Raw genomic sequence first — 27,964 nt, 5'->3', positions numbered from 1 at the left:
TTTAATCAATCATCATTCAGACTCTCCTAAAGGTATTATAATTATTGCAAAATACAAACCAATCAGCATAAGTACAAAGTTCTCATGCATGCACAGTATGCATAATAGTCCGAGTTGTCCAACTATTTACACAAATCTTTTGACCATTTTATGGTCCATCTGTCATCTAAAAGCAACCCAGTGAATGAGATTATGAGACGGGAGTCAAATGATGAGCTATTTCTAATAGATAATCTAAGTCGGTTTCAGGGTAATGTTGGAGTAGTTTCAAATTTGATGTGAAGTCACCTTTCAAAAGCTCACGTCTCACACAGACCAGCATGGCGCAGCAGACTCTCAGCAGCATCTCCTGCACCACTCAAAAGTGCACCTATCAAAATATTACTTGACAGATCTGCATCATGCATTATATAGCAGTGCAGGGTAAATATTCTTTAGAACACCAACAAGGTCTATCATCCAAAAAAACCAGCAATGTCATAGAAAGCACATCAGGCGAAAGGCCAGATAAAGCTACCTGCACACCCAAGGGATTGCTGAGGAGGCAATCCCATATCCTCATGATACAATGAAACTCAAATTCCTGAGTTAATAGCAAGGTGATCCACCTGAATGCATAGAACTGGGGGTTCACCTGCATCATGGAGTGAATCAAACCTGGCTTTGTGAGAGATTGTAAGATTCCTATGAGAGGACAAATGGAAACATCAGTTTGCTTTTAGTCCATTGGTTTATGATACTAGTCCTGTATGCTATCATGAAGTTTATTGATTGTCTTATGCTATACCATTTGTACACGTCAATTTATTTTCTGGTGCAAAAAAAAATTGACGTGTACTTCAGAATCACATGATTTATTATGAAATAATGATATTACAAATTTGCAGGCACTTCACAAAAATTAATAAGAAACCTGCAGTCAGTCAGATTTATTAAACCACAGTTATGCCAGCATGGTCCAATGGCCTATAATCACAAACTATTTACTAGATTAACAAGGACAAGGGGACTGTTAGTAGCTAATAGTATATGTGAGCAGCTACTAAGATGCCTATTTATGTAGCAATCAAAGGACCATCCCCCTTGAGGACCATGGAAGAGTCAAGGAACCATCCTCTGTGAATATGTTAATGCAAAAGACAACCTCCATCGGTGCATCTATAAGAATATGTTTATATTCTGACCGAGAGGGTCAAGAGAAAATCAAGCCGCACAAAACGGATAATCTGAAATGCGAGAAGAAAGGAAATCTTTGATGGACTGGGAAGGTAAGAAACCAATTCACCATAATTGATTTTGGAGGATCAAGAGAAAATCAGGCTGTACAAAATGGGTAATCTGAAAATCTTAGGTGGATTGGGAAGGCAAGAAACCAATTCATCATAAATGATGGATCTAAATAATTTTTCATAAGTTTTGAATCCAAAATTATCTAAGAGATTCTACTTTTGTATTTTGAATCCAAAATTATCCAAGAGATTCTACTTTTGTAACCACCTGGTCCTAGTCTATAAAAAGGGAGGCGCGAGAAGAAATAAAGATCATCAATAGTCTTTCTTCTTTACTAGCTCTCCCTCTCTCTCTCTCCTTTTCCTCTAGAAAAAAAATATATATCATGCATCAAATTGATCCTCGAACATAGACGGATCATGTGATATCAGAGCGTAGATCCCACCCGTGGATGGTGAAGACGAGATCAGTCTACAAATCCACCAGCGAGCCACTCCAAGTGGGGAAATTCGACCACGCACTAGGAAGAAGCAACACCAAGAAAAACTCCATGAGCGACCAAAATACTTCATCCCATTCGGAGGGCTTGGTCGCCCTAGTCTCGGAGTTATCTCAGAAGATGGAGACCGTGTTGGAATGGATCGCTGCTTAAGTTAATCCAACATCAGCATCAAAGGATAATTGTGAGGCCAGCTCATCCGAGGGCGAAGAACAGTCCAGGACCAAAGAGGATAGTCATGGGAAGAAGAGATCCATGGAGGAGAATATTCGACCGTTCAAGGTCGAAGCTTGCATCAACATCCCGATCTTTGATGGCTCCATCGATGCGGAGAAACTTGATGCGTGGATTGATCCACTTGAGACTTATTTTAACCTCTATAGTTATACTAGCGAGGAGAAGGTATCATTTGCTCATTTAAAACTTTCTAATCATGCTCTTGTGTGGTGGAATTCTTGTATGAAGGCCTCTGATACCGACAAGTTGACATGGGGACTCTTCAAGCGACTCATATGCCAAGAATTCTACCCCATAGGATATTTGGAGGAGCATTGGAGATGATGGCACCATCTATGCCAGAAGAAGGATCAATCTGTGCAAGAGTACGCAACGGAATTCCGTCAACAAGCGATGGCACTTGACATCTCTTTGGAGGATCAAGCGATATTGACTAAATTCACATTCAGACTGCATGTGTCCATCAACAACAAACTTATCCTTTTCAAGGTTAGCAACCTTTCGAGCGCTAGCAACATGACGACAGCAATCGAGAGGAAGAACAAGCCCCATGGAGAAAGGACCATGAGGGAGAACAAAGGAGGCTTTTCAAGTTCAAGAAAGAAAAAGAAACAACAAGATGGTGGCACGTTTCTTAAATTGGCTCTAAAAAGTATTGTAGCCATTGCAAAATCCCAGGTCATAGTCAAGATAAGTGCTAGAAGGTTCACCCCGAGGTCTTCCTAAAGAAATGGCAAAAAGGCAACCCTGTGAAGAAAAGAACTAGATTGGCAGTTGAGGGGGATTCGACCAAACTTGGCGCGGTTGAGTCGGCAGACCCGAGTCTATCACTAATGGCCAGGCCGAAGGTTATAGACTCGAGTCCGCCCCCTACATCCAACAACGTAGAAGTGTTATTCTCTATCAAGATTCCCGTCAAACATGATGTAATCCGAGCCATAATCGACACGGGGAGTCAAAAGAACCTTATCTCGGCAAGCCTTGTCCTACGGCTCGAGTTGGAAACAATGCCGCATCCTAACCCCTATCCTCTCAATTGGATTCAAAAGAATGTGGAGTATATAATTGATCGGCAATGCAAGGTATGATTTGCTATTATGAGTCAATTTATTAATGAAATTTTGTGTAAGGCGTACCCTTAGATGTATCCCAAATCATCCTGGAAAGTCCATATTTGTGGGAGCAGGATGCCATCTACCATCGGTGCGCCCATCAGTACCAACTTATCAAGGATGGAAAGAAATCTGTGATCGAGGGCGAGAAGACTCAACCCAAAGTGGACATGGTGCCCATTGGTCAGGTCAAGAGGATGAACACCTGCCAAGGGTTCGTCATCATGCTCATCCATCCTATCAAGGTGGACGTGTGAGCTCAAGTGTGACGCTCCCGAGCCTTGGGAATAGGTGAAAAAAAGCCAAGATAGTAATGTTTCTGCAGATTAGTCAACTCAGACTGAGACTAAATCGACTAAATCGCAGGTGAGTCGATCCAGTCTCAATCTGAGTCGACTATGTCTCAAAGGATGCACCAGACAGAAAGCTGCATTTGGAAAGTTTCAGGCCAGCACACTGGTGAGTCGACTCAGTGCCATTTTGAGTCAACTCAGTCGCAGGTGAGCCGACTCAGCCTAAGATTGAGCCAACTCAGTTATTAGGCAAAAGCTGTATGAAATTCTATTTGGGTCTAAAATCGGATTTGATCCTAGGGACTTAAGGCCTTGGTTTGTAAGGCCATAATGGGCTAATCTATGGATTGGACTGGGATTTAGGCCAATGGGTGAGTACATAGGAGACATAGGTATACATGGGCTCCAAGAGTGCATCACATTGGATTAGCCATGAGAGTTTTTGGATTGGATCACATTAACCCTGTACCATATATACATTGTATTGTGTATGTGATGGAACGAATCTGAATACAAGTCATTTTCTCCCTAATCTTCTCTCTCTCTTCCTCTCTCGCTCTCCTTCTCTTCTCTGAGCCCTAGGGCTTTCTAGAATTTGATAGATCTGCAGTCAACGATTTTCTTGGATCCTTGTTGCTAGTTCCGCAATCAAGACACAACAAGGGAAGATCCCAACATCTGGTATCAAAGCCCTGGAGTTAGATCTAGTGGAGGAAAGATCAAAGTCGCATCTGGATTGTGATAAGGTGCTGAACAGATTTGCCCTAGAACACTGTTTACATTGTTTTGTGGGTGTTTCTTGAAATCTATGTGGGATGGCATTGAGTACCATTAAGGCAGACTTTGGGAAGTTCAATGGCAAGGATAATTTCAACCTTTGGCAGTAAAGGATGAAAGATCTATTAGTACAGAACAGGATCTACAAGGTCTTGATTCGAAAAAGATCGAAAAAGATCTCTATTGAAGACTGAGAGGAGTTGGAGGAGATAGCATTTAGCACAATCAAAATATGCCTCGCTGATGAAGTCCTACTTGAAATAAGCACAGAAACCACACCGAAGGGGCTTTGGAAGAAGCTAGAGAATACTTATATGGATAAAAATATGACAAACAAGCTGTGGTTTAAGAAACAAATGTATAGTTTGCGGATGTCTGAAGGAGGAGACCTGATTGCCCACATCCAAAAATTCAATCAAGTTTGCTCGGAGGTCATGAGCCTTGATATGAAGATCGATGAGGATGATAGAGCTCTCCTATTGTTGTGTTCGTTGCCGGTTTCTTATGATGGTCTCATTACTACATTGGTGTATGAAAAAGAGATCCAACTTCGAAGAAGTGGTTGGGATTCTCAAGTCTAATGAGCAGCGAGAGAGGCTATGTAAAAGAAGCCCAAGTTCAGAGATACTTACTGTTAATGAGAGGCAAGGAAGGCCTAAGAAGAGAACTCAAGATAAGTCACAGAGTAGATCAAAGTCTCGAGAGAATCAGAAGGGCTGAAAATGCTATAAGTATCATCAGCCTGGTCATCTGAGAAGAAATTGCCTACTAAAAAATGAGAAGGGAAAGGGCTCTTCCAAGGGTGGATTGACCAGCGAGAGTGGTGCTCTATCATCTGAGGATAGTAGAGATGACATACTCATTGCATCAGATGAGAACACAAAGTTTGATAGCCATTGGATACTAGATTCAACATGTTTCCACCATTACACTGCATATTAGGATTGATTTGCATCTTATGAAAAATCCGATGGAGGGAGTGTGAGTCTTGGAGATTATCATCCATGTTGAGTTGCTGGTGTTGGTACTGTCAGGGTGAAAATGTATAATAGAGTCATACAAACACTCACAAATGTCAAGCATGTGCCGGAGCTGAAGAAGAACCTGATATCCCCTGGTTACTTGGAGAAACAAGGGTATGCTTTCAGTTGTCAGCCAGGCAGTGGGTGTTTAAAGATTTCCAAAGATGCTTTGGTGGTGATGAAAGAGAGAAGACTGAGCAACAATCTGTATAGGATGGAGGTCTCAATGGTTATAGATAGTGCGGAGGTGTCTGCGACAGCACAGGAGGATAGTTTGCCTACCAGATATGGCACTATCGTATGAGTCACTTGAGTGACAGAGGGCTCACGGAATTGAGTAGGAAGGATCTGATTCCAGCACTCAAAAAGGAGAGAGATGACCTATGTGAGCCTTACATCTATGGCAAACAACATAGAGTAAGGTTCGCTAGTAGCACCAAGCGAAGTGAAGCTATTTTGGAGCTTGTTCACTCGAATATATGGAGATTGGCACTTGTTTTAGCTCAAGGTGGAGCTAGATATTTTATCACCTTCATAGATGACTTCTCTGGGAGGGTATGGGTGCATCTAATCAGAGAAAAGTCAAAAGTATTTATCCGATTTTTAAAGTCTGGAGAGTTGAGGTGAAGAAAGAGATAGGACAGTCAATGAAGTGTCTGAGATCTGATAATGGAGAGTACACAAGCCTGGAGTTCAAGAGATACTGTGAGGAAAATGGGATTAAATACCATTACACAGTGAAGATGATCCCTCAGTAGAACGGTGTTGTAGAGAAAATGAACCGGACACTGATGGAAAAGACCAGGAGCTTGAGGCTGCAGGCATCGCTACCCAAGTTTTTTAGGGGTAATGCTCTAACTTTTGCTTGTTTTCTTGTTAACAGGTCTCCCTATAGAAAACTCAATGAAGGACTTCCAGAGGCAGATTGGAGTGAGAAGAAGGTGGAGCTTGACCATCTGAAAGTATTCGACTGTCCAGCTTATGCTTTGGTGGAGGAAGCCGAAAGGAGCAAGTTAGATCCGAAGTCATAGAAAATGATCTTCATCAGGTTTTCACAAGATGTGAAGAGTTACTTGCTATGGGATCCACATTCCCAGAAATGTGTCATCAACAGAAATGTGGTTTTTAATGAGAAGAGCATTTTGAAGAAACCGAAAGGTACGGATGGAGCTGAAAAGTCAGTAGAGAATAGCATAGAGCAGAACTCGCATATGGGTGATTTGCCATCAACGTCAATCTCGGATTGTGTTCAGTTTGAGGTGGAGATGGGCAGGCATGGTTACACACCTATAGAGGATCAACGAGAAGAGCAATCCATCCAGAAGGAAGTGCAGAGGCAGCCACAGGCAGTAGACTTGTAGGACAGCATAAGGGAAGTAGCACTGCACAAGCTGAAATGCAATGTTCGCAAACTGATGTGATATGACATTGATGAGACCATTTCTTATGCCCTCATCACTGCCAATGGAGATCCAGAGATCTTTGAGGAGACCATAGAGAGTTCGGATTGAAAGTCATGGATGTAGGCCATGATGGAGAAAATGAAGTCCCTCAGAAAGAATCGGACATGGCAATTGATGGATCTATCGAAAGATGCTCGACCCATTGGCTCTAAATAGATTTTTATCAGAAAAAAGACATCTTCAGAGCAAGATGGAGTGAGATACAAGGCTAGGCTTGGAGTCAAAGGGTACTCACAGAGAAAAGGTATTGATTATTCAGAGGTTTTCTCTCCAGTTGTTCGGCATACGTCCATCGGGGTGCTTTTGAGCATAGTTGCTGCTCAAAATCTGAAGCTAGAGCAGATGGACATTAAGACGGCATTCCTCCATGAAAATTTAGAGAAGAATATTTATATGGAGCAACCGTGAGGGTTTACAGAGCCTGACTCAGAGAGAAAGGTTTGTTTGTTAAAAAAATCACTGTACAGATTGAAGCAGTCTTCGAAACAATGGTACAAGTGATTTGACATCTATATAAGGAGCATTGGCCTTTCCAGGTGTGATCATGATCCATGTGTGTGTATGTTAGATCTCTGGAGGATAGATCTAGGATGTATTTACTCTTGTATGTAGATGACATGCTGATAGCACACAAGAGTAAGGAAGTTGTGTAGGAGTTGAAGGCAGCTTTGTCTCGAGAGTTTGAGATGAAGGACTTGGCACCTGCGAGAAAAATCTTAAGTATGGAGATCATCAGAGATAGAACCAAAAGGCTACTATATTTATCTTAAGGAGGCTACATAAAGGTCTTGGAGAGGTTTGGAACAAAGGAGGCCAAACCAGCAGAGCTACCACTTGTCGGGCACTACAGACTCTCGAAGATCATATCACCACAGACTGAGGTGGAGGCTCAGGAGATGGAGAGAGTTCCATATGTCTCTGGTGTGGGGAGCATTATGTACTCCATAATGTGTTGTAGGTCAGATTTAGCCCATAAGGTGAGTCAGGTGAGCAAATTTATGGCATAGCCTAGCAGGAAGCACTGACGAGCACTGAAGGATATCTTCAGGTACTTGGCAGGTTCAGTTGGAGTTGGCATCTGCTATGGTCAGTGAGGAGGTGCGGAGGGATACTCCGACATATCCAAGGAGGCTCGAAGGCAGATAGAGGAGTTTGTAGATACAAATTTTGGTGGAGATATGGACACTCGACGTTCGACGATAAATTTTGTATTCAGCTTGTATGAAAGTCTTGTCTCGTGGAAATCTTACATATAGCCTATTACGGCCTTGTCCACCATCGAAGCGAAGTATATTGGCATCACAGAGATAGCGAAGAAGGCCCTATGGCTGAAGGGCTTGGCACTAAAGATGGGCTTCCCATAAGATGCATTGTGACAGCTAGAGTGCTTTGTTGTTAGCACAGAACTTTATTTATCATGCGAGAATGAAGCACATCAACATCAGATGCCACCGGATTAAAAAGCTCATGGAGGATGGCGAGGTGGAGTTGGTGAAAGTTCACATCAAGAAAAATCTAGCTGATGCACTTACGAAGGTACTTCCGCGAGACATCTTACAGTATTGTGTGGGACTGATGGATTTGCTGGACAGGACTAAGTTCACAAGGACTTAGGAGCACCAAGATGGAGATTGTGAGCTCAAGTGTGGTGCTTCCAAGCCTTGAGAACAGATAAAAAAGACCAAGGGGTCAAGGGAGCAAGCCAACAGAAGTTTCAACCAAGATAGCAGTATTTCTGCAGGTTAGTTGACTCAAACTAAGACTGGATCGACTAAGTTGCAGGTGAATCGACCTAGTCTCTGTCAGGATCGAGAGGATGCATCAGATAAAAAACTGCATTTCGAAAGTTTTAGGCCGGTACACTGGTGAGTCGACTCGGTGCCATTTTGAGTCGACTCAATCGTAGATGAGTTGACTCAGACTCGGTTATCGGGCAGAAGCTGCATGGGATTCTGTTTGGCTCTAGGATCAGATTGGATCCTAGGGTCTGACTGAGCCGACTCAATTATCGGGCAGAAGCTGCACGGGATTCTGTTTGGCTCTAGGATCGGATTGGATCTTAGGGACTTAAGGCCTTGATTTGTAAAGTCTTAATGGGCTAATCTATGGATTGGACTGGGATTTAGTCCAATGGGTGAGTGCATGAGAGACATGGGTGTACATGGGCTCGAGGAGTGCATCACATTGGATTAGCCATGGGAGTTTGTGGGTTGGATCACATTGATCCCATATATATATACATTGTATTATGTATGTGATGGAACGAATATGAATACAAGCTATTGTCTCCCTAATCTTCTCTCTTTCTCTTCCTCTCTTGCTCTCCTTCTCTTCTCTAAGCCCTAGGGCTTTTTAGGATTTGATAGATCTGCTGTCAACGATTTTTTCAGACCCTTGTTGCTGATTTCGCGATCAAGATATAATAAGGGAAGATCCCAACAGGATGCTCTCATCTGCACCCTTGCAGCAACTTGTGAAAAGAAGGATGAGAAGATACTACGACTGATTGGCCGATACTCAGATCTCTTCTTAGAGGTGTCCAGGTTACCACCACGAAGAGCGGTAGAGCATGAAATTCAACTTATCTTTGATGCTCCACTACTGAATCTGAGCATGTATCGGAATTCGGTGATGGAGAACGAAGAGATCCGACGTCAAGTGACCGAGTTGGTAGAGAATGGAGTCATTCAACCAAGTAGCTCTCCTTGTGGATCACTGATGATGGTACCAAAGAAAGATGGTGGTTGGCGTATGTGCATCGACTACCAAGCGCTCAAAAAACTCACGATGAAAAATCGATACCCACTATCGTGCATCGATGATCTACTAGATCAATTAAAACATGCAACTATCTTCACCAAATTAGATCTGAAGTCAGGTTACCACCAAGTCCGCATTAAAGAGGATACATGGAAGACGGCATTCAAGATGCGGCAAGGGCTATTTGAGTGGCTGGTAATGCCATTCGGACTATGCAGCGCCCCAACCACCTTCATGCACCTGATGAACGACATTCTTCGGGCATACATTGATAATTTTATTATCGTTTACCTCGATGACATCCTCATCTATAGCCAATCTTGAGAAGAACACCTTGGGGTGTTCGATCTCTTGGTGAAGCATCAACTCAAGCTCAATCCCGAGAAGTGCGAGTTTGGGAAGCAAACTCTCATCTACCTTGGATTTGTCATGGGAGGAGGTGAAATTCAAATCGACCCGGACAAGGTCAAGGTGATCACAGATTGGCCAAGACCGAAGGCGATCACAGAAGTACGAAGTTTCATGGGAGCTTGCCAATATGTCCAAAAGTTCATCCGGAACTTCTCAATCCTAGCCGCACCACTATATGCTCTGACAAAGGCAAACCAAAAATTTGAATGGACTCAAAAACATGAGGACACATTTATTTTATTGAAGAGAAAGATCAGCAAGATGCCTGTCTTAGCCTTGCTAAACCTGCAACGACCGTTCGAGTTGGAAGCTGATGCATTAGGATATGCCATGGGAGCGGTCTTGATGCAAAATGGTCGTCACGTGGCTTACTACTCGGAGATGTTTCAAGGAGCTCAAAAGAATTACCCAACTTATGATAAAGAATTGCTTGCCTTACATCAAACTGTGAAGCATTAGCGTACCTACATCCTTGGGAAGGAAACAATAGTCCACTCCGACCACTGACCACTCCAGTATCTTCAAACTCAATCAAAACTACAGCAAGCACGTCACATGAAGTGGATGACCTATCTTCAATAATTCAATTAGGTGATCAAGTGCAAGAAAGGAGCATTGAACAAAGTTGCTGACATGCTATCACGACCGTTGATTGTAATCCTTTGTTTGTCTACTTTAATGCAAGTACAGTTTGTCCATAAGGAGTATGCCGAGATGTACAAAGAGGATCCCAACTTTAAGGGTCTGCTGAAGGAGCTAGAAGCAATACTCCCTCAGTATATTCTCAGCATGAGCGACTTCTCTATAAGGATGGACAATTATGTGTGCCAAAAATGGCAGATCGCGTCCTTTGGATAAGAGAGGCGCATACATCCAAAGTAGCGAGCTATGAAGTATGGGTACTCCTATTTCAGATGTATACCAGCATCGGATATATTTTTAGTGCAGATACATTTTCGGTACAGCACCGATACTCCTATCTCTGCATTCTTGAGATTGCAAGTTTGTCCCTTGATGAAACAGATGTGGAGAAGAAGCTTTTTGCTGATGATGCAAAGAATGAAGCAACTGAAACTATTATCACTTAATTATCAAGACTTACTATTTTGATTTCTTCTACTTATTTAGACTGCTAGTTTTTTTTTCTTTTCATTAATTACAAGTGTTTATTTTTTATGATGATATTTATAAATTTAGTTGAGATTTAAGAACTTAATTTTATTAATATTCGAATATTATATATATAATTTAATTTTTTCATATATTTTTATTAATATTATAATATTATATATATTCAAATATTAATAAAAATATAAAATATCTAGCCATACACGTATCGTAGTTTTTTCAATTTTTGCCGTATCGACGTATCCGTACCATAAAGTATCCAACCGCATACCGATATCTATGCTTCCTAGGTAGCAAGACACTTTGGCATAACCAAGACTCTTCAGAATCTGCAAAGATATGTGTCCTAACCAAGGATGCAACAAGATGTGGCTCGTTTCGTGAGGGGATGTGCCTTACATAGCACCTCCAAGCCTTCCAATCGCAAATTAGGCCTCTACATGCTATTACCAATTCCAACAAGACCTTGAGAGAGTTTTTTCATAGATTTTATTGGTGGATTACCCAAAACGAGAAGAGATCACAATTACCTTTTCATGATCGTAGATCGATTTTCTAAGATGGTGGAGCTTGTGCCATGCAAGAAGTCGATCACAGGAGAGGAAGCCGCATGACTTTTTTTCAACATGTGTGAATACATTTTGGTCTTCCTTCATCAATTGTCTCCGATAGAGAGCCGATTTTTTAGTAACTTTTGGAGATCTTTATGGAACATGATGGACACTCAGCTACAAAAGAGCAACGCCTTTCATCCACAAACTGACGGCTAAACAGAGGTGGTGAACCACACTATGGTACATCTCTTGAGAGGTTACAACTCAAGACATCCAAAGACATGGGATGAGAATCTTCCCTATCTACAATTTGCTTTCAATCGGATGGTGCACGGATCTACATTAAGATCTCCTTTCGAGGTATGCCTTGGGTGCCTACTGCAGAGTCCATTTGATATGCATTTTGCTATGAACTCCACTCCAAAGCATGCCAAAGAAGAAGACCAAATCTTTCAGGCCAAGAAGTTCCTGAAAAGTATTCAAATAGTACATACCGAAATCAAGACAACTTCAAAAGACCCAAAAGAGGTACAAGAAGAGACATGACCGGCATCGAACAAAAGGCAATTTTCAAGTTGGTGATCTTATGTGGTTACACTTGGGGAAAGAAAGACTCAAAGGAGAAAGCCGAAAACTCAAACCAATCTACTATGGATCCTTCAAAATTCTCAAGCGAATTGGAGATAATGCCTATCAACTGCATTTACCAGTCTACATGAAAATGTATTCGGTGGTAAATGTTAAGAATCTCAAGTTTTTGAACCTTCCATGCTCAACGAAGAACTTGGAGAAATCCTACCTTCAGTGGAGGATCTTGTGTCTAATCAAGAGAAGCCACTTGAGGAAGATACCTTAGTGGAGACGAAGACCATTACAACACGAAAAGATGTAAGAATTTCTTATCAGATCGGATGCAAGGGACAAAGACCAAGCACTTCAAGATGGTTCACTAAGGAAGCTGGTGAGACCAAGTTTCCTCATCTCAAGTTTTGAAGATTCAAAGAGACTTGAATCCCCTAAATGGGGAAGCCTTGATCCGAGAGAATCAAAAGAAAATCAAGCCGCACAAAATGGATAACCCGAAATGTGAGAAGAAAGAAAATCTTGGATGGATTGGGAAGGTAACAAACCAATTCACCATAACTAATCTAGAAGGATCAAGAGAAAATCAGACTGCACAAAATGGGTAAGCTGAAATGCAAGAAGAAAGAAAATCTTGGGTGGATTGGGAAGGCAAGAAACCAATTCACCATAAATGATGGATCTAAATAATTTTCCATAAATTTTGAATCCAAAATTATCCAAGAGATTCTACTTTTGTATTTTGAATCCAAAATTATCCAAGAGATTCTACTTTTGTAACTGTCTGTTCCTAGCCTATAAAAGGGAAGGCACAAGAAGAAATAAAGATCATCAATAGTCTTTCTTCTTTACTAGCTCTCCCTCTCTCTATCCTTTTCCTCTAGAAAAAAATATATACATCATGCATCAAATTGGTCCTCAAACATAGATGGATCATATTCTCCATTAGTCAAGGCATGAGCATTCGAAACGATCTTTTGTTTTCTTTTGTTATTTTGTTTTTTTTTTTTTTTTTGGGGGGGGGGGCGACGTGATAGATTGAAAGCAAAATATCCAAATATTATTTAGGCAAACAGAAAATATTACACTATCTTCTATCAAAATCAAGGATAAAGAAATGTCATACTACAAAATGCAACATTAAAAAAAATACACAATAAAACAAGAGGCATTTTTTGTTGGGTTCTCATAAAATGAGCACAAAAAAAGCACCATTGAAGGATGAATTTTATTATACAAAAAAAAAATGCATTATCCAAGTATTAAATAATAGCATGGAATTACTTTTGTCATCTACACTTAAAACATAAGAAAACCAACAAACTATAAAACACTATATGGCTAGCATCTTGATGAACAATTCTTGTAAACAACCACAAATAACGAATCATCATTTTGGCTACCGGGGGTGAGAATTGTATAAGTAAAACCAATTGAAGTCAATAAAGAGTGATCAACATCAACATTTACCCTCTATAGTGTGTACTATGATGACAAACTGAATGCAACCATGATTTTCCCAACTTTCTTACCAAAAGAGCAGCATAAAAGGGAGTAAAAACCGTATGTAGTCAACAAGAGAGTTAGATATATTTGTAATCTGTGCTTCCTTTTGACTGATTGATCAATTTGAACATTAACTCTGGATACTGTAATTGTAGATTAAACGTAATCATGTTTTTCGAGTTGCTTTACCAAGGGAGAAGCATGAGAGAACAGATGGAAATAATCAAATGCAAGGCCTCAGTAAAAGCTAGAAATAGGCTTGTAATAATAGGCCCACAACTTATTAATTCGTGCAGTTACCACTAGTAAAAAAAGAATCAAAGAAGAGTCCAATAACAAGCTTGGAAATGGATCCCTAATGAAAAGCAGGGTATCTTTAACAGACATTGGAAATGCTAAACATAAAAAAGATGAAGCTGATCACATAGAAACAAGTTAAATACCTATTTCGGTCTCAATGCATCTTCAGAAGATCCTAACTTTATTCTCTACAATCTATGCAGTTGTCTTGAGATGATATAATGGAAACATGAATCCATGGACTTTGACAAAATTCATATTCAGGTGAATCTTCTCTCTCTCTCTCTATATATATATATAGAGAGAGAGAGAGCCAGGCTAGAATCAAGTCGACCAAATCTGGACTCAGATCCAGTCAGGTCAGAACTCTATAATAGGGGTCCTATATCAATGATCCAAGCCGTTAAATATGATTTACTACCTCAAAATTGCTTGCACTCAAAATCATATAATTTGGAGATCCCTAGCCTATGCATCAAATAGTCAAAAATTAGACAGTACAAAAAAATTTGAATTAGATGTATTTTTTTATTACTTGATGCATAGACTAAAAGTCTTCAAATCATATGATTTTTGGTGTGCAAGCAGTTTTAAGGTAGCAGATCACATCCAACTACTTGAATCATTGATGTAAAATCCCCATTGTCTAGTTTTGACCTGATCGGTTCTGAGCCCAAATCCAGTTGACCTTATCCAAGTTTGCTTCTATATATATATATATATATATATATATATATATATATATATATATATATATATATATATATATATATATAACAAACCTACTCTGGCCTCCCATGCAAGCAAAAAATTACAAGGAAAAATGTCAATTAGCAAAGAAAACAGGGAAAATAAACAACGAGCTAAAGAATCAAATATATAGACACATGCACACAAGCACATACACCAAGCTGTTTAATGTATCAGTATATGAAAATTCATGAATGCGGTTCCATCAACCAACCTTTGAGTTCTCAAGATGCCGCCATAGCTCCTCATCATTACCTTTTAAGAGTTCAGACAAACGTGAAAGTGTAGAGTGAATTCCCACAGAGCTATTATCTAATTGTTGACAGAAATGGTCCACAGAATCACTCATCACTCGAACAAAACAGGAAAAGCTATCTGCTTCTGCATTTGACTGGAAAATAGAGAAATATAACAAACAATAAAATCCAGTTACAGGCCTTAAATGCAATATAAGGTTAAAGAAAAAAAATAAACTGTGACTTTCTAGGTTTTTTGGGAAATTGTCAATTGGCATAACCAATTCGCAAGCATAGATATCATTGGAATTTCTCAAAGGAGTCAGTTATTAATAACTCTTGCTAATGAGTGACTTTAACAGATCAATTAATGAGTATGCCAGCTGGGAACAAATTTTCCCACTGGAGAGCCAAATTTTAGCAGAAAGGTGAATTCATGAATTGCATGCTTTGTCCAGATCTAAGCAATTTTACCTAGTGTCATCAATATGAACTGTATTAAGAAAAGTTCAAAATTCATATAATTTCCTAGTCTTCCATCAGTTTGACAACACCACCTCTCCATGCATGCGATGCAGGCTGATTTGATTGCAATGTTGCTAGCCAGCCTGCTATTGTACACATGATTGGCTTGTGCAATCTTATCCCCTGACCTTCCACATATACCTAGACATTGTAGCCCATGGTCTCTCCATCCCCATTCCACCAAAACCACACACGCATTCTCCAAAGCATCATCTTAGGCAGAGCAAGATAAAGACAAAAAAAAGGAATATCCAATCCTGTTCCCTGAACATCCACCTTATGATGTAGGGCAGTCAAGGTGATGGACCTTTTAGTGTTTAGGATGAAATAGTTCTTATAGGCAAGGTTCACAATCTCGATACTGGATTCCATACTGATACCATCTTAGCACAACATTGGCGCCCCGATACGGAAGGTTTGTTCAACATACCGATACTCAATATGCCCTTGTACCATGTATCTATTTGGTATCGGTACGGTCGCTAGACCCAGTACGGACCGGCACAGCATACCATGATTACAAGGACTGGCTGGAATTTCTGTTCAGACCTAACGGCCTATAGCGGGGCTCTATAAGGCCTAATAAAGCAAGGCTAAAGCCTCTATATTGCTGGAATTTTGGGCTTAAACTTGAGTTTTGGTCCAAAGGGAACTGCAAAGTACAAATTTTAATGCAAAATTGATAAAGGATGCAGACAGATATAAAGAATATGAAACTAAGGGTCAAATAAGGAGCAAGAGAGTCAGGATGTGCTTAGGAGTAGATCTAATGGCTCGTCGCCCATTCAGAAATCAGATCTGGATTTTTCATATCAACTGAACTACCAAGCTTAGATTTCTATAAGAAAGAGACATCGATTAAAAAAAATCCTCATGAAGTTTTAGTATCTGGGCTTTAGAGATCAACTGTCATAGATTATACAATTAGAAATTTGAGCGAGTGATTTATAGCATATCTATGCAATTGAAATTATGGATTAATCGAACAAATAGTTAAGGATTGACAAAAGTAAATTCAGATTTGATGGACTCAACCCAAGACCTGGGAATCATGCCTAGGATTTGAAGGCCTCACACCTCTGTTACGGAATTAATGAAAAAGAACCAAAATAAAATTCAATCATCCATCCACATTCTGGATAAAGTCCCATTAGACAGCTTGATTCCCATATTTAAAGAAATAGAAAACCCGAAGATCTTTTAGACTTCCTAAAATACCTCTCACTACATGTGGCTACAATTCATGATGGACAGTTCTACAAGCAATATTGCTACAATAACTTGCTCATCAAGCTATCGAATTTAAATTTAACATTTTTTTAATCTCAGCCCTTGAATTTAAATGACCTGTTAACTACTATAAACAAATTAAAATAAAAGTAAAATACAGAATTGACAACTAAAACTTGTCCAGGAGAAATCTCAAAGTCCTGTAGCTCTCCCCTATAATGCATCATGAATGATCCCTGTTGGGGAATCCCCACCGACCGACTTACGGCCGACTCCGACGGCCGACCGACCGGCTGGCCGACCCCGACGGACGACTCCGACTGGCCGACCCCGACGGACGACTCCGACGGCCGACCGACCGACCGGCCGACCGACCGACCGACCGACTGGCCGACCCCGACGGACGACTCCGACTGGCCGACCCCGACGGCCGACTCCGACGGACGACTCCGACTGGCCGACCCCGACGGACGACTCCGACTGGCCGACCCCGACGGACGACTCCGACTGGCCGACCGACCGACTGGCCGACCGACCGACCGACCGACTGGCCGACCCCGACGGCCGACTCCGACTGGCCGACCGACCGACTGGCCGACCAACCGACCGACCGACCCGACCGACCAGGAAGTCTGATGGCCGACTCACTCGCCGACCAATGGAGGGGCCCGACACCACTCAGCTGGCTACCGACTTTGGATCGGTCGGCTCCTCCAACCACCATACAGCCGCCAGACGTTGTCAGCTCTGACACGGACATGCGGCGCAGTTACCTAGGGGCATTGTCCCGCCGAGAGCGGGGTCAACCCTGGTGATTGGACGGCCACACGGCGACATGACGTTTTCACGGCGACTCTGACAGTCCACAGTGAGTTGACAGGTCCTCACTTGTCCGCGCCATTAATGACGGCGCCATACTGTGCTCCACTATATAAACCGGGGAAGGCAACAGTGCAAGGGATCGATCCGCCCGTCTCCCCCACATACGCAGGCTCGCTCCTCCCCCTCACTCTCACTTTCTCAGAGCTCTCTGTCTGCATTTCACTGTTGCCCAGTCACCTCTCTGACTTGACCGTCGGAGGGTCCCCGACCGGAGCCGCCTCCGGTCAGTGCGGACTTCCTTTTGCAGGTGCACGCTCCCCGGCGATCGGGCGACGAGGCGATTGGCCGCAACAGATTGGCGCGCCAGGAAGGGGTACAGCATGACAAAGACAAGAGCTCAACGATCGAGAGTCACTGGGTCGGCCAGGCGCTCTTCCCGTCGGGAAGAGGCCTCTCCACCACCACCGACGGCGGAGCCTAGCTCTCCGCGCCCTGCAGTGACCACGGAGGCCCAGATTGCGGCCATCGTACGGCAGATGACCGTACTGACCGACGCAGTCAAAAGCCTCCAGCAGCAACCGGCGGCCCGACCTATGCCTTCCAGGAGCAGCCGCCGACGGCCGACGGAGAGGAGGAGGGACGACCACGACCACGGAGAGGAGGAGGGACGACCACGACGCGACGACCGACGGTCCCAGCGACCCTCTCCTTCCCCGTTGGAACGGGCAAGGAAGGAGAAGCGGCCGCGCACACCGTCGGCCTCTCTCTCAGAATCTTCCGGAGGCTCCACCCCTGGGGTCTCCCAGCATCGACGAGCGGACGACTACGAGCGACGGTTAGAGAAAATCGACCGTCGACTCGCCCAACTGCAGACGGACGGCCAGAAGTCTTCGAACGACGTCGACTTCCAGACCGCCCAACCTCTCTCTCGACTGGTCCTCGACGAGCCGATTCTCAGTCGGTTCAAGATGCCGCACGTGGAGCCCTACGACGGCTCCACCGATCCAGTCGACCACCTCGAGAGCTACAAAGCTCTCATGACGATTCAAGGGGCAACCGACGCTCTTTACTGCATCGGCTTCCCCGCCACGCTCCGCAAGGCTTCCAGGGCTTGGTACTCCGATTTTCGATCGGGCAGTATCCATTCCTTCGTGCAGCTCGAGCATTCGTTCGTGGTCCATTTCAGCACTAGCCGAAAGCCGCCGCGAACGTCGGACAGCCTTTTCTCCCTCAAGCAGGGAGAAAACGAGACGCTCCGACACTTCGTGGCGCGATTCAACGCGGCCACGCTCGAGGTCCGGGACCTCAACGAAGACATGGCTGTTTCGGCCATGAAGCGGGGCCTGAGGGCGTCCCGATTCACCTACTCCCTGGACAAAACCCTCCCCCGAACATACGCCGAATTGCTGGAGCGCGCGTACAAGTACATACGCGCGGACGAAGGAGCTTCCGACCGGCGCCTGACTTAAGGCACGGGCTGAAAAGAAAAATGGAAGAAAGGTCGGGCCCATGCTGAACCCAGCAGGCCCCCGACCGATAGTCGGGTCTCGCCACCCCGACGTATCCAAAAGTCATCCCGGCAGCAGACTCCAAGGCTGACACGCCCCTGGTATGACTCCTACACTCCTTTCTCCGCTCCTCGTGCGCAGATCCTAATGGAGATCGAGGGGGAAGAATACCTGCGACGGCCTCGGCCTCTGAAGGCAAAAGGCTCCGACCGACACGGCCGATCGTCGATCGTCGAATCAACGGCTCGATCATCGATCGTCGAACCGACGGCCTCGACCTCTGAAGGCAAAAGGCTCCGACCAACACGGCCGATCGTCGATCGCCGAATCAACGGCTCGATCACCGATCGCCGAACCGACGGCCTCGGCCTCTGAAGGCAAAAGCTCCGACCAACACGGCCGATCGTCGATCGCCGAATCAACGGCTCGATCACCGATCGCCGAACCGATGGCCTCGGCCTCTGAAGGCAAAAGGCTCCGACCGACACGGCCGATCGTCGATCGCCGAATCAACGGCTCGATCACCGATCGCCGAACCGACGGCCTCGGCCTCTGAAGGCAAAAGGCTCCGACCGACACGGTCGATCGTCGATCGCCGAATCAACGGCTCGATCACCTATCGCCGAACCGACGGCCTCGGCCTCTGAAGGCAAAGGGCTTCGACTAATGCGGCTGGCTAACTTGCCGACTTAGCTTCGACTAAGAAATGCAAAATGCCAAGACGACCGCAGTCGCATTCGCGACATACCGATCTGGTCACGACCGATCGAAGGATATTCGGCTTGCCACCGTTTAGCATAAATCCCGATGCATACGTCCGATCAAGGGCTGGACAATGGATATTCGACTTGCCATCGTCATCCTATCCGAATACGTCGGATGCTACTCGACTATCAGATTCTGCAGAATGATCGTGTCGACGAGCAACGTTCGGAGGTTGGCCGACCTCCGACCCGACGTGCATGCTCGACCTACAGTCGGGACGACCGATATTGGATCGTTCGTTGATGTGATCGCCAGAGTCGGGGCAGGAAAAGACGGAACACCACTCCTTTCGTCCGAAGCCGTCGCCCACGTGTTCACGCGAGCCAACACGACATCGGGCTCAGGAGTGGAGGGGGGCAACTGTTGGGGAATCCCCACCGACCGACTTACGGCCGACTCCGACGGCCGACCGACCGGCTGGCCGACCCCGACGGACGACTCCGACTGGCCGACCCCGACGGACGACTCCGACGGCCGACCGACCGACCGACCGACTGGCCGACCCCGACGGACGACTCCGACTGGCCGACCCCGACGGACGACTCCGACTGGCCGACCCCGACGGCCGACTCCGACTGGCCGACCGACCGACCGACCGACCGACTGGCCGACCCCGACGGCCGACTCCGACTGGCCGACCGACCGACTGGCCGACCAACCGACCGACCGACTGGCCGACCGACCAGGAAGTCTGATGGCCGACTCACTCGCCGACCAATGGAGGGGCCCGACACCACTCAGCTGGCTACCGACTTTGGGTCGGTCGGCTCCTCCAACCACCGTACAGCCGCCAGACGTTGTCAGCTCTGACACGGACATGCGGCGCAGTTACCTAGGGGCATTGTCCCGCCGAGAGCGGGGTCAACCCTGGTGATTGGACGGCCACACGGCGACATGACGTTTTCACGGCGACTCTGACAGTCCACAGTGAGTTGACAGGTCCTCACTTGTCCGCGCCATTAATGACGGCGCCATACTGTGCTCCACTATATAAACCGGAGAAGGCAACAGTGCAAGGGATGGATCCGCTCCGTCTCTCCCACAAACGCAGGCTCGCCCCTCTCTCTCTCTCTCAGAGCTCTCTGTCTACATTTCACTGTTGCCCAGTCACCTCTCTGACTTGACCGTCGGAGGGTCCCCGCCGGAGCCGCCTCCGGTCAGTGCGGACTTCTTTTGCAGGTGCACGCTTCTCGGCGATCGGGCGACGAGGCGATTGGCCGCAATAATCCCCAATCCCCCATCACCTTAGCTGGCAAGAAGATAGGATGTCTTCCATCTATTTACAAGCAATTCATCTAACGAGAGGTAGAATCTTATCTTCACTTAGCTGTAACTGCTTACACCAATTTCCTGCCCTTAAGCTGTTGGAGTTACCAACTGATTTACAACCAATATACATTTAGAGGAGAACAAAAACAAGAACTTCAATGAATTTATACAAAATGATTCATATGAGTGTGCACTGATCTCAACTTTATTTTTTTAAATAAAAACCATAAAGCTAAAAGCAAGCAAGTGCAAAGTTATCTTACAGCATTTTGCTCATTGGGATCTGTGCTGAATACATAGTACAGTGGAGCTAACACCTCATTCATTCCTTGTACGTAACCAATTGCTGGGTTCAGTTTTGCAAACAGAAGAAGAATGTTCCTCATTGCTTTCTGTCATTATAATGTAACTCTGTATAACTTAATCAATATCTAATAGACCAATAAGCCTGCAAAATGGAACAAGAAGCAGTTTACCATAACCTACCTGGTTTCTTTTGCTATGTGAGATATCCCCAGAGAAAAATTTGATATCAGGATGTGTGCGCTCAAGATCACGATCAATCTGCTCCACAATCTCTCCATCCTAAGAAAGAGAAATGTTTGATTCTATTAGCGGTCCAGATGTCTAAACTATGAGTCCACCATAGGAATTTATAGTTTTCCATTTCACCTTGAAATATTGATGCCAAATGCTATCATTACCAAGACTTAAAGGATGGTCACCATTAAAAATCTCTTGCCGACTTAGCTGCCCATCAACACCCATTATCCTACTATTCTTGCTTGCAGATAATGTTTCATCCTCCTTTCTCAAGTATTCTGACTGCCTAAATTTAATTTTAAATTAATTAGATGATAGCAAAGGATCTGATTGCCCTTAGAATATTAGAGATGATGAAGTTAAGCTCAGATGGGAATGGGCTTTACAAAGAAACGACAACAAAAAGAAAGAATTGGTGGATTTTAGGCACACACAGGATTGACAAGCAGCTCTTCTTTCAGTTCAGCATATCTTAATCTGTTGCTAGCCAACTCTCCCTCCCATGCATCTATCTCAGCAGGTAGATAACCCAATAAGAGCTGATTCCTCGCAAAAATCAAAAGGAAATTCAGTCAACAAAACATTAGACTTCATCAACTTTTTATATCCACAAGTAGCATCTCTAAGCGAACAGGCATGGCAAACAATATTAATTGTAACTAAGCATTAAGCATGACAAGTGACTCTGGTTTAGTGGGAGTACAGGGTCCAGGGAATTGCTTGTTTATGCGGCCAAAGAATCCTTGTTTACTAGCCAAATTGCTTTACAAATGAGTGGCTGCTGCGGACACCGGAGTGGCAATTTGTGATATAAAAGCTTGCAGAAAAAAAAAATGGCAAATTTGGCTGTGTGAATTCCAGTCATTTCCTTCTATATGAACGGGAGATGCAAAAGTTTTCAGAGAAGGAAATTATTCTATCTCAACTTACGTGCTTCCGGGTTCCCATAAAAAGAGACGCAGGCAAAAGTTTATTGCTTGAATACTAATTTAGGTGATCCTCCCATCCTGTAGTACTAATGCGATTCTTTTTAACAAAATATATGAATTTTCATGTTTCTAGAAGTCTGAATTAGAACGTTGAATTGGACCACCTTCAGCTTTATAAATCTGGCAAGCCATTGACCGTACCTCGGCATGTTATCAAACAAATGAGAGCAATCGAATGCTTTTCCAATGTTTCAGAAGCTGTCATTTTTAACGTGTATAGAATTATTTACTAAAAACAAGAAAGACATTTTGCATGATCTATCTATAGCAGAGAATGAAAGAAGTCAACCTTCCACACAGTGGCACGCAACTCTCCATTGAGATGACCACAGCAAGCGATTTGTTGCAATGCCTCCAAATTTATAACCTTGCGAGAAAGCTGTAAAAAGAATTTAAACTAGAAAACAATATTTAACTCCTAGTGGTATCGATATCAGCAGGAAGAAAAAAGAAGGTAGATAATATAGAATCCAAAAAAAAAACATCCCTTCAATTTTTCCTTTTAAGAGGTCATTAAAAGGATTCCGATGGTTCCAGTAAACCCAACAAGATAGAATCCTTCAATTTATCAGGTAAGAGAAAATCTTGAAACTGTTCCACTGGTTCCAAGAAACGCAATAATACTTGCATCTTTCAAACTTTCTTTTTTTTTAAAAAGAAAAGCACATATCCGAGAGAAGCCAACCAAAAGAAAGTCTTCATGAGATCCTAAACGATCGCAATGGTTCCCACGAACCAAACAACACGAGAAAAACAATAAGATTCTAAGTCTTCTTTTTTTTTTTTTTGGTAACAATAAGATTCTATGTCTTCTTTGCAAAAGAAAAGGAATGAAAGAAAAATAAAAGAATGTATCAAAACGCAAGGAAAAGAAGAAGATGGAGAAATTGGGGGAAAAAAAACTGCAACAGCAAGGATATACAATCATCAAAGAAATTCTTTTCTTATTCGGTACCTCGAATTCCAACTCCGTCGTCGTCGTGTCGTCGTCCGAGACTTCCCTTCGCCTACCCCTGCCCCTACCGATTCTTCTGCAGCGGGTCATCGATCCTGACGACTCCTCGTGGCGTTGGACAGCCGGTCCTCTACCGGCGACCTGAAACATCTCGAGCTCCTCCTCCTCCTTCTCAAAGAGCTTGAGATGGAGCTTGCCTCCTTGAAGAAGCATGGGGGCGTCGGCGCGGATGAGAGGAGAGGATTTTAGTTTGGATCCCCATGAAAGAAAGAAATCGGAGGTGGAGATGACCCAGAAGGGAAACGATAGAGGGAGAGAACGGCAGGTTTGAATGGTAGGAGTAGACTAGTGTCTCGAATGGTGGTAGAGTGTGATCCTCGAAAGAAAAGGCGCGGTACTTGTGGGCTGTCGCATAAGATTCCGGTGGGCTAATCTCGGGCCGTCGCCAGGAGGCGGCACCAGCTTAGCAGGCCCAGACCACCGTCGCGTAGTCCCTGGCCAGCCTCGTTTTATAGTTGAGTAATTCTTTATGCACCGCCAATAGTGGCACACCATCCAATAACATTGAGACATATAATATATTTAAATAGAATAAATATTATTTATTTTTATTTTTTTTAATTTTTAATAATAAAAATATTTTTTTTCTATATAACAAAAAAAAATAGTATTATTACTTCTTAATACCTTGTATGACTTTTCAAAATGATATATATGACTTTCTGTATATTTATAATATTTTGAATATATATATATATATATATATATATATATATATATAATAATTTTTTATAAATATATATGACATCCAGAATAATAAATATGACATCCTATAAATATATATGACTTTCTGTGAGTATATATAATATTCTGAATAATATATATGACTTCTTGTGAATATATATGATATCCCAAATAATATATATGACTTCCTAACGTCTTATATGATATCAAAAAATCATATATATTGTTCGAAATATCATATAAGGCCTTAGAAAGCCATATATATTGTTCGGGATGTCATATATATTTATAAAAAGTCATATAAGACGTTAAGAAGCCATATGTATTATTAAGGACGTTATATATATTCATAGGAAGTCATATATATTATTCAGAATGTCATATATACTCACAGAAAGTCATATAAGATGTTAGAAAGCTATATATATTATTCAGGATATCATATATATTCACAGGATATCATATATATTCATAAAAAGTCATATAAGGCATTAGGAAGTCATATATGTTGTTCAGAATATTATATATATTGTTTAGGATATCATATATATTCATAGGAAGTCATACAAGGCATTAGGAAGCCATATATATTATTCAGGATGTCATAAATATATAGGTAGTTATTTATATGGTTCAGGGCATCATATATATTTATGGAAAGTCATACAACATGTAGGAAGTAATAATAATATTCTTTCTTTGTTGTATAGAAAAAAAATATTTTTCTCATTGAAAATTATGAAAAAAAAAAAAGCTAAGTGACATTCAATATCCGTTCCATCTAAATATGCTACGTGTCCTAATATTATTGGACGGTGTACTACTATTGCATAGTATACAGTGCACAATTATAAACTTTTATAGACCTAAAATAATACCCTGCCCGCTACTCCAGCCGAGCCGTGCATGCATCTCTTTTTAGGAGATGTTTGGTTCACAATCGAATTAGAAAGGAAATAAAAATCGGAATGACTTGGAATCGGAATGGCCAAATCTCCCAAAATATTTGGTTCGTACTGAAATCAAAATCAGAATCGGAATCGAAATTGAAATAAAAATTTGAATCCATAAAAGAGAGTAGGAATTGAGTTCTATATAGATTGAGCCATTCCCATTTCACTCTAGAATCAGAATCAGAACGAGATTCCTCCCAATCAAACAGTTGGAATGAAAGTCATCCATTTTGATTTCGATTTCAGACATTTACTCCTCTCAATCAAATACTTTCTTAATATTTTCTCAACCATTATGTGCAAGGAAAGCAAACTTGAATATTATCAGTAATAGTAATGGGAACAATAATTAGCAATAGCGAGTTTTAAGTGGGAGGGAATCAGGAATGATGAACTTGATCTCCCCGGCACTCGTGCCCCTCTCAAGCAAATCTATCACTTTGTATTATTCACCCCCTCCGTACCAGGCAACTCCCCACAACGTGAGGGATTAGGATGGGAAATTAGGAATACACGAATCATGCGTCATAACGAACAGAAGCTAATATTTACCAATGGGGCATGAATAAATCATGCACGCCAATTTTAAATTTAAATTTAATCCATACATTTAATATTTTTTTTTAACATCACAAATGACATTATGTTTTCAACTGTTTAAGTGAGTTTTAGCTGAGATGGATCTATAGCCAACAATCAGACATGTTCTCCGACCCCTTTAATCAACCTGGAGGGGGGGGTGTTTGGTTGGGATAATTAAGGCCTGGAATGGAAATCAGATTAGATAACTCCCATTCCAACTGTTTGGTTGGAGGGAGTTCTATTTCGATTTCTATTTCAGAGAAGAATGAAAATAGTCTATTCCTCCTGTAACTGAATCCGGACTCATCCAATGGGAGTCAAATAACATTCCAGTGGAATGAGATTAAAAACAAAAAATCTCATCCCGAGCGCCACCATAGCACTGGCATTGCTTCGCATCTTCCCGTTCGACCCGAAAATTTTTCTCGCTTGAGGCATCCAACGATGATGATGCCGTCGGTGGAGAGGAGGGCTGTCCGACGATGGAGGGGAGGCAGCATCAGGGGTGGCACGAAACTTGAGGCGGAGGCTGGGGATGGAGATGCTGAAGGGATATGTGGCAGGGGGGCGATCAGAGCCCGCGAGGTAGTGATAGAGAGCAGTCCCTCCTCATTCGCAAGCCCATCCTTGCCTCCGACTGCTGGCAAGACCGACGACACTGACGGCCCCCATACATCCATTCTCACAGATCGAGCAGCTCCGATCGAATTTGGAGGCTAGAGCAGCGGCAGTGGTAGAGGGAAGAGAAGGAGACCACACCGAGCGTTCGCTTCCACACTAGCGATTGGAGAGAGGGAGTCAGGTCCGAATCAAGGGAGGATTAGGACAGAGAGGGAGCAAGGGTTTCTTGAAACATGGTAGGGTTTAGGGGGAGACATGGTTGGTTTGGAGGGAGTTTAGGGTTTGAGACCGTCGTGAAAGGACCTTGAGATATGTGGTTTGGATGAGAGAGAGAGGAGGAGGAGGAGATTTGTTTTGATCTCTTGATGTTAAGAGAGAGTCGAGAAGCGGATAATAAATGGAACAAAAATAAAAAAGCAGTTTTGATTAAAGAAACCTTTTTGAACGAATTACGGTTCAGGGCTAGTTTTTTTATTTTTATAAAATAATATTTTTATGATAAAATAATATTTGTTATCTATATTTTTTAACGATAAATTTTAAAAAAAATTTAAAGATATTATTATTATGTTTAATTTTTATTTAACATCAATTTTTAAAATAATTAATTTTTAAAAATTTTAATTAAAAATAAAAATAAAAATTTGACTGTATATGAATCAAACAACAACAATATGACTCATCCACTCCGATTTCGATTCCAATCACAAATCAAATACTTTGGATGATTTGATCATTTCGATTCTGATTCCAATCTATTCCCATTCTGATTCTGGTTCTGATTTCAATTGTGAACCAAATACCCCCTTGTATTATTACAATCAAATCACAAAGCATATTCCATGGCTTCATAACTATTTCTATTTAGTCTGTTCATTCAAGATGAGTCCAACATTTTAGCATTTTGTAATGTAGCAACTTGTCTTTTTTTTTTGATTTTTTTTGTGAGAGCAGCCCAGTAAGTTAGAGTACAAAAGTTCATGTAGGGCTGATGGAATACTATCATCCTATCGCTAAGCCCAGTTTCCAGAATGCTCTGCAACACATGATGCGATTTAATTTGCTGCATTGTTCGTCTTCTGATAAACATACCGCACCACCACTGCAGCGTAGAGGCGAAGCCTAGTCCAGATGTCAGAGAGAAGATGATGGGCTTCTAGTTGCCTCTTGCTATCACAGATTCATCCAATAATGGTGGCAGAGTCATCCTCGATGAAAATTCTTCCTGCCTACAGCTCTTATCTGGCAAAGATGATGCCAGTCCAAACAGCATGAAGCTCAGCTCCCATAATTGAAGGCTCGAAGAGATGGGAACCTCCAACTGCCAACAGCCTAACATCCAGGCTTCGGATGATAAATCTCGTACCTTTTCTCCCATCTCTGACACTACCATCAAAGTTTATCTTGGCAAATCCCAAAGGAGGGGCCTCCTAGCAGATGAAAATGACCCTCTAGATCACTGTAGGAGCAGCAAAGGAGTTCCAGTGAACGGGGGTATCAAGGGATGGGCTAGCAGCATCAAAATGATTATACTCCGTAGCCAAGCAGATCGCTCTCTCCAACATCGATGTGCAGGAACCACCTCGCCCTCGAAAACT

The 27,964-nt window shown here is 42.8% G+C and overlaps 1 protein-coding gene across 9 annotated transcripts; it reads right to left on the bottom strand.

Moving 5' to 3' along the window:
• Nucleotides 1-19: 19 nt before the first annotated feature.
• Nucleotides 20-23,820, bottom strand: LOC105033969 (uncharacterized). 9 transcript variants are annotated; one of them, XM_073254985.1, is made up of 9 exons: nt 23,467-23,818; nt 22,801-22,908; nt 21,957-22,061; nt 21,652-21,804; nt 21,466-21,564; nt 21,243-21,371; nt 14,839-15,015; nt 518-634; nt 20-349 (listed from the first exon to the last, which is right to left on the bottom strand). In XM_073254985.1, the coding sequence occupies exons 1-9, from the start codon at nt 23,677-23,679 to the stop codon at nt 191-193; spliced, it is 1,260 nt and encodes a 419-aa protein (XP_073111086.1). In that variant the 5' UTR covers nt 23,680-23,818; the 3' UTR covers nt 20-190. The 9 variants fall into 9 exon arrangements, 8 of the variants coding, with proteins under 8 accessions (XP_073111086.1, XP_010907263.3, XP_073111090.1 ...); XM_010908961.4 differs by having other exon boundaries at nt 22,801-22,890; nt 23,467-23,816; XR_012140336.1 differs by having other exon boundaries at nt 214-349; nt 14,880-15,015; nt 23,467-23,820.
• Between the last annotated feature and the right edge of the window lie 4,144 nt (nt 23,821-27,964).

The sequence above is a fragment of the Elaeis guineensis genome, chromosome 3 (assembly GCF_000442705.2).
Source record: "Elaeis guineensis isolate ETL-2024a chromosome 3, EG11, whole genome shotgun sequence".
Taxonomy (NCBI): Eukaryota; Viridiplantae; Streptophyta; class Magnoliopsida; order Arecales; family Arecaceae; genus Elaeis; species Elaeis guineensis.
This window is presented reverse-complemented; position numbering and strand designations above follow the sequence as displayed.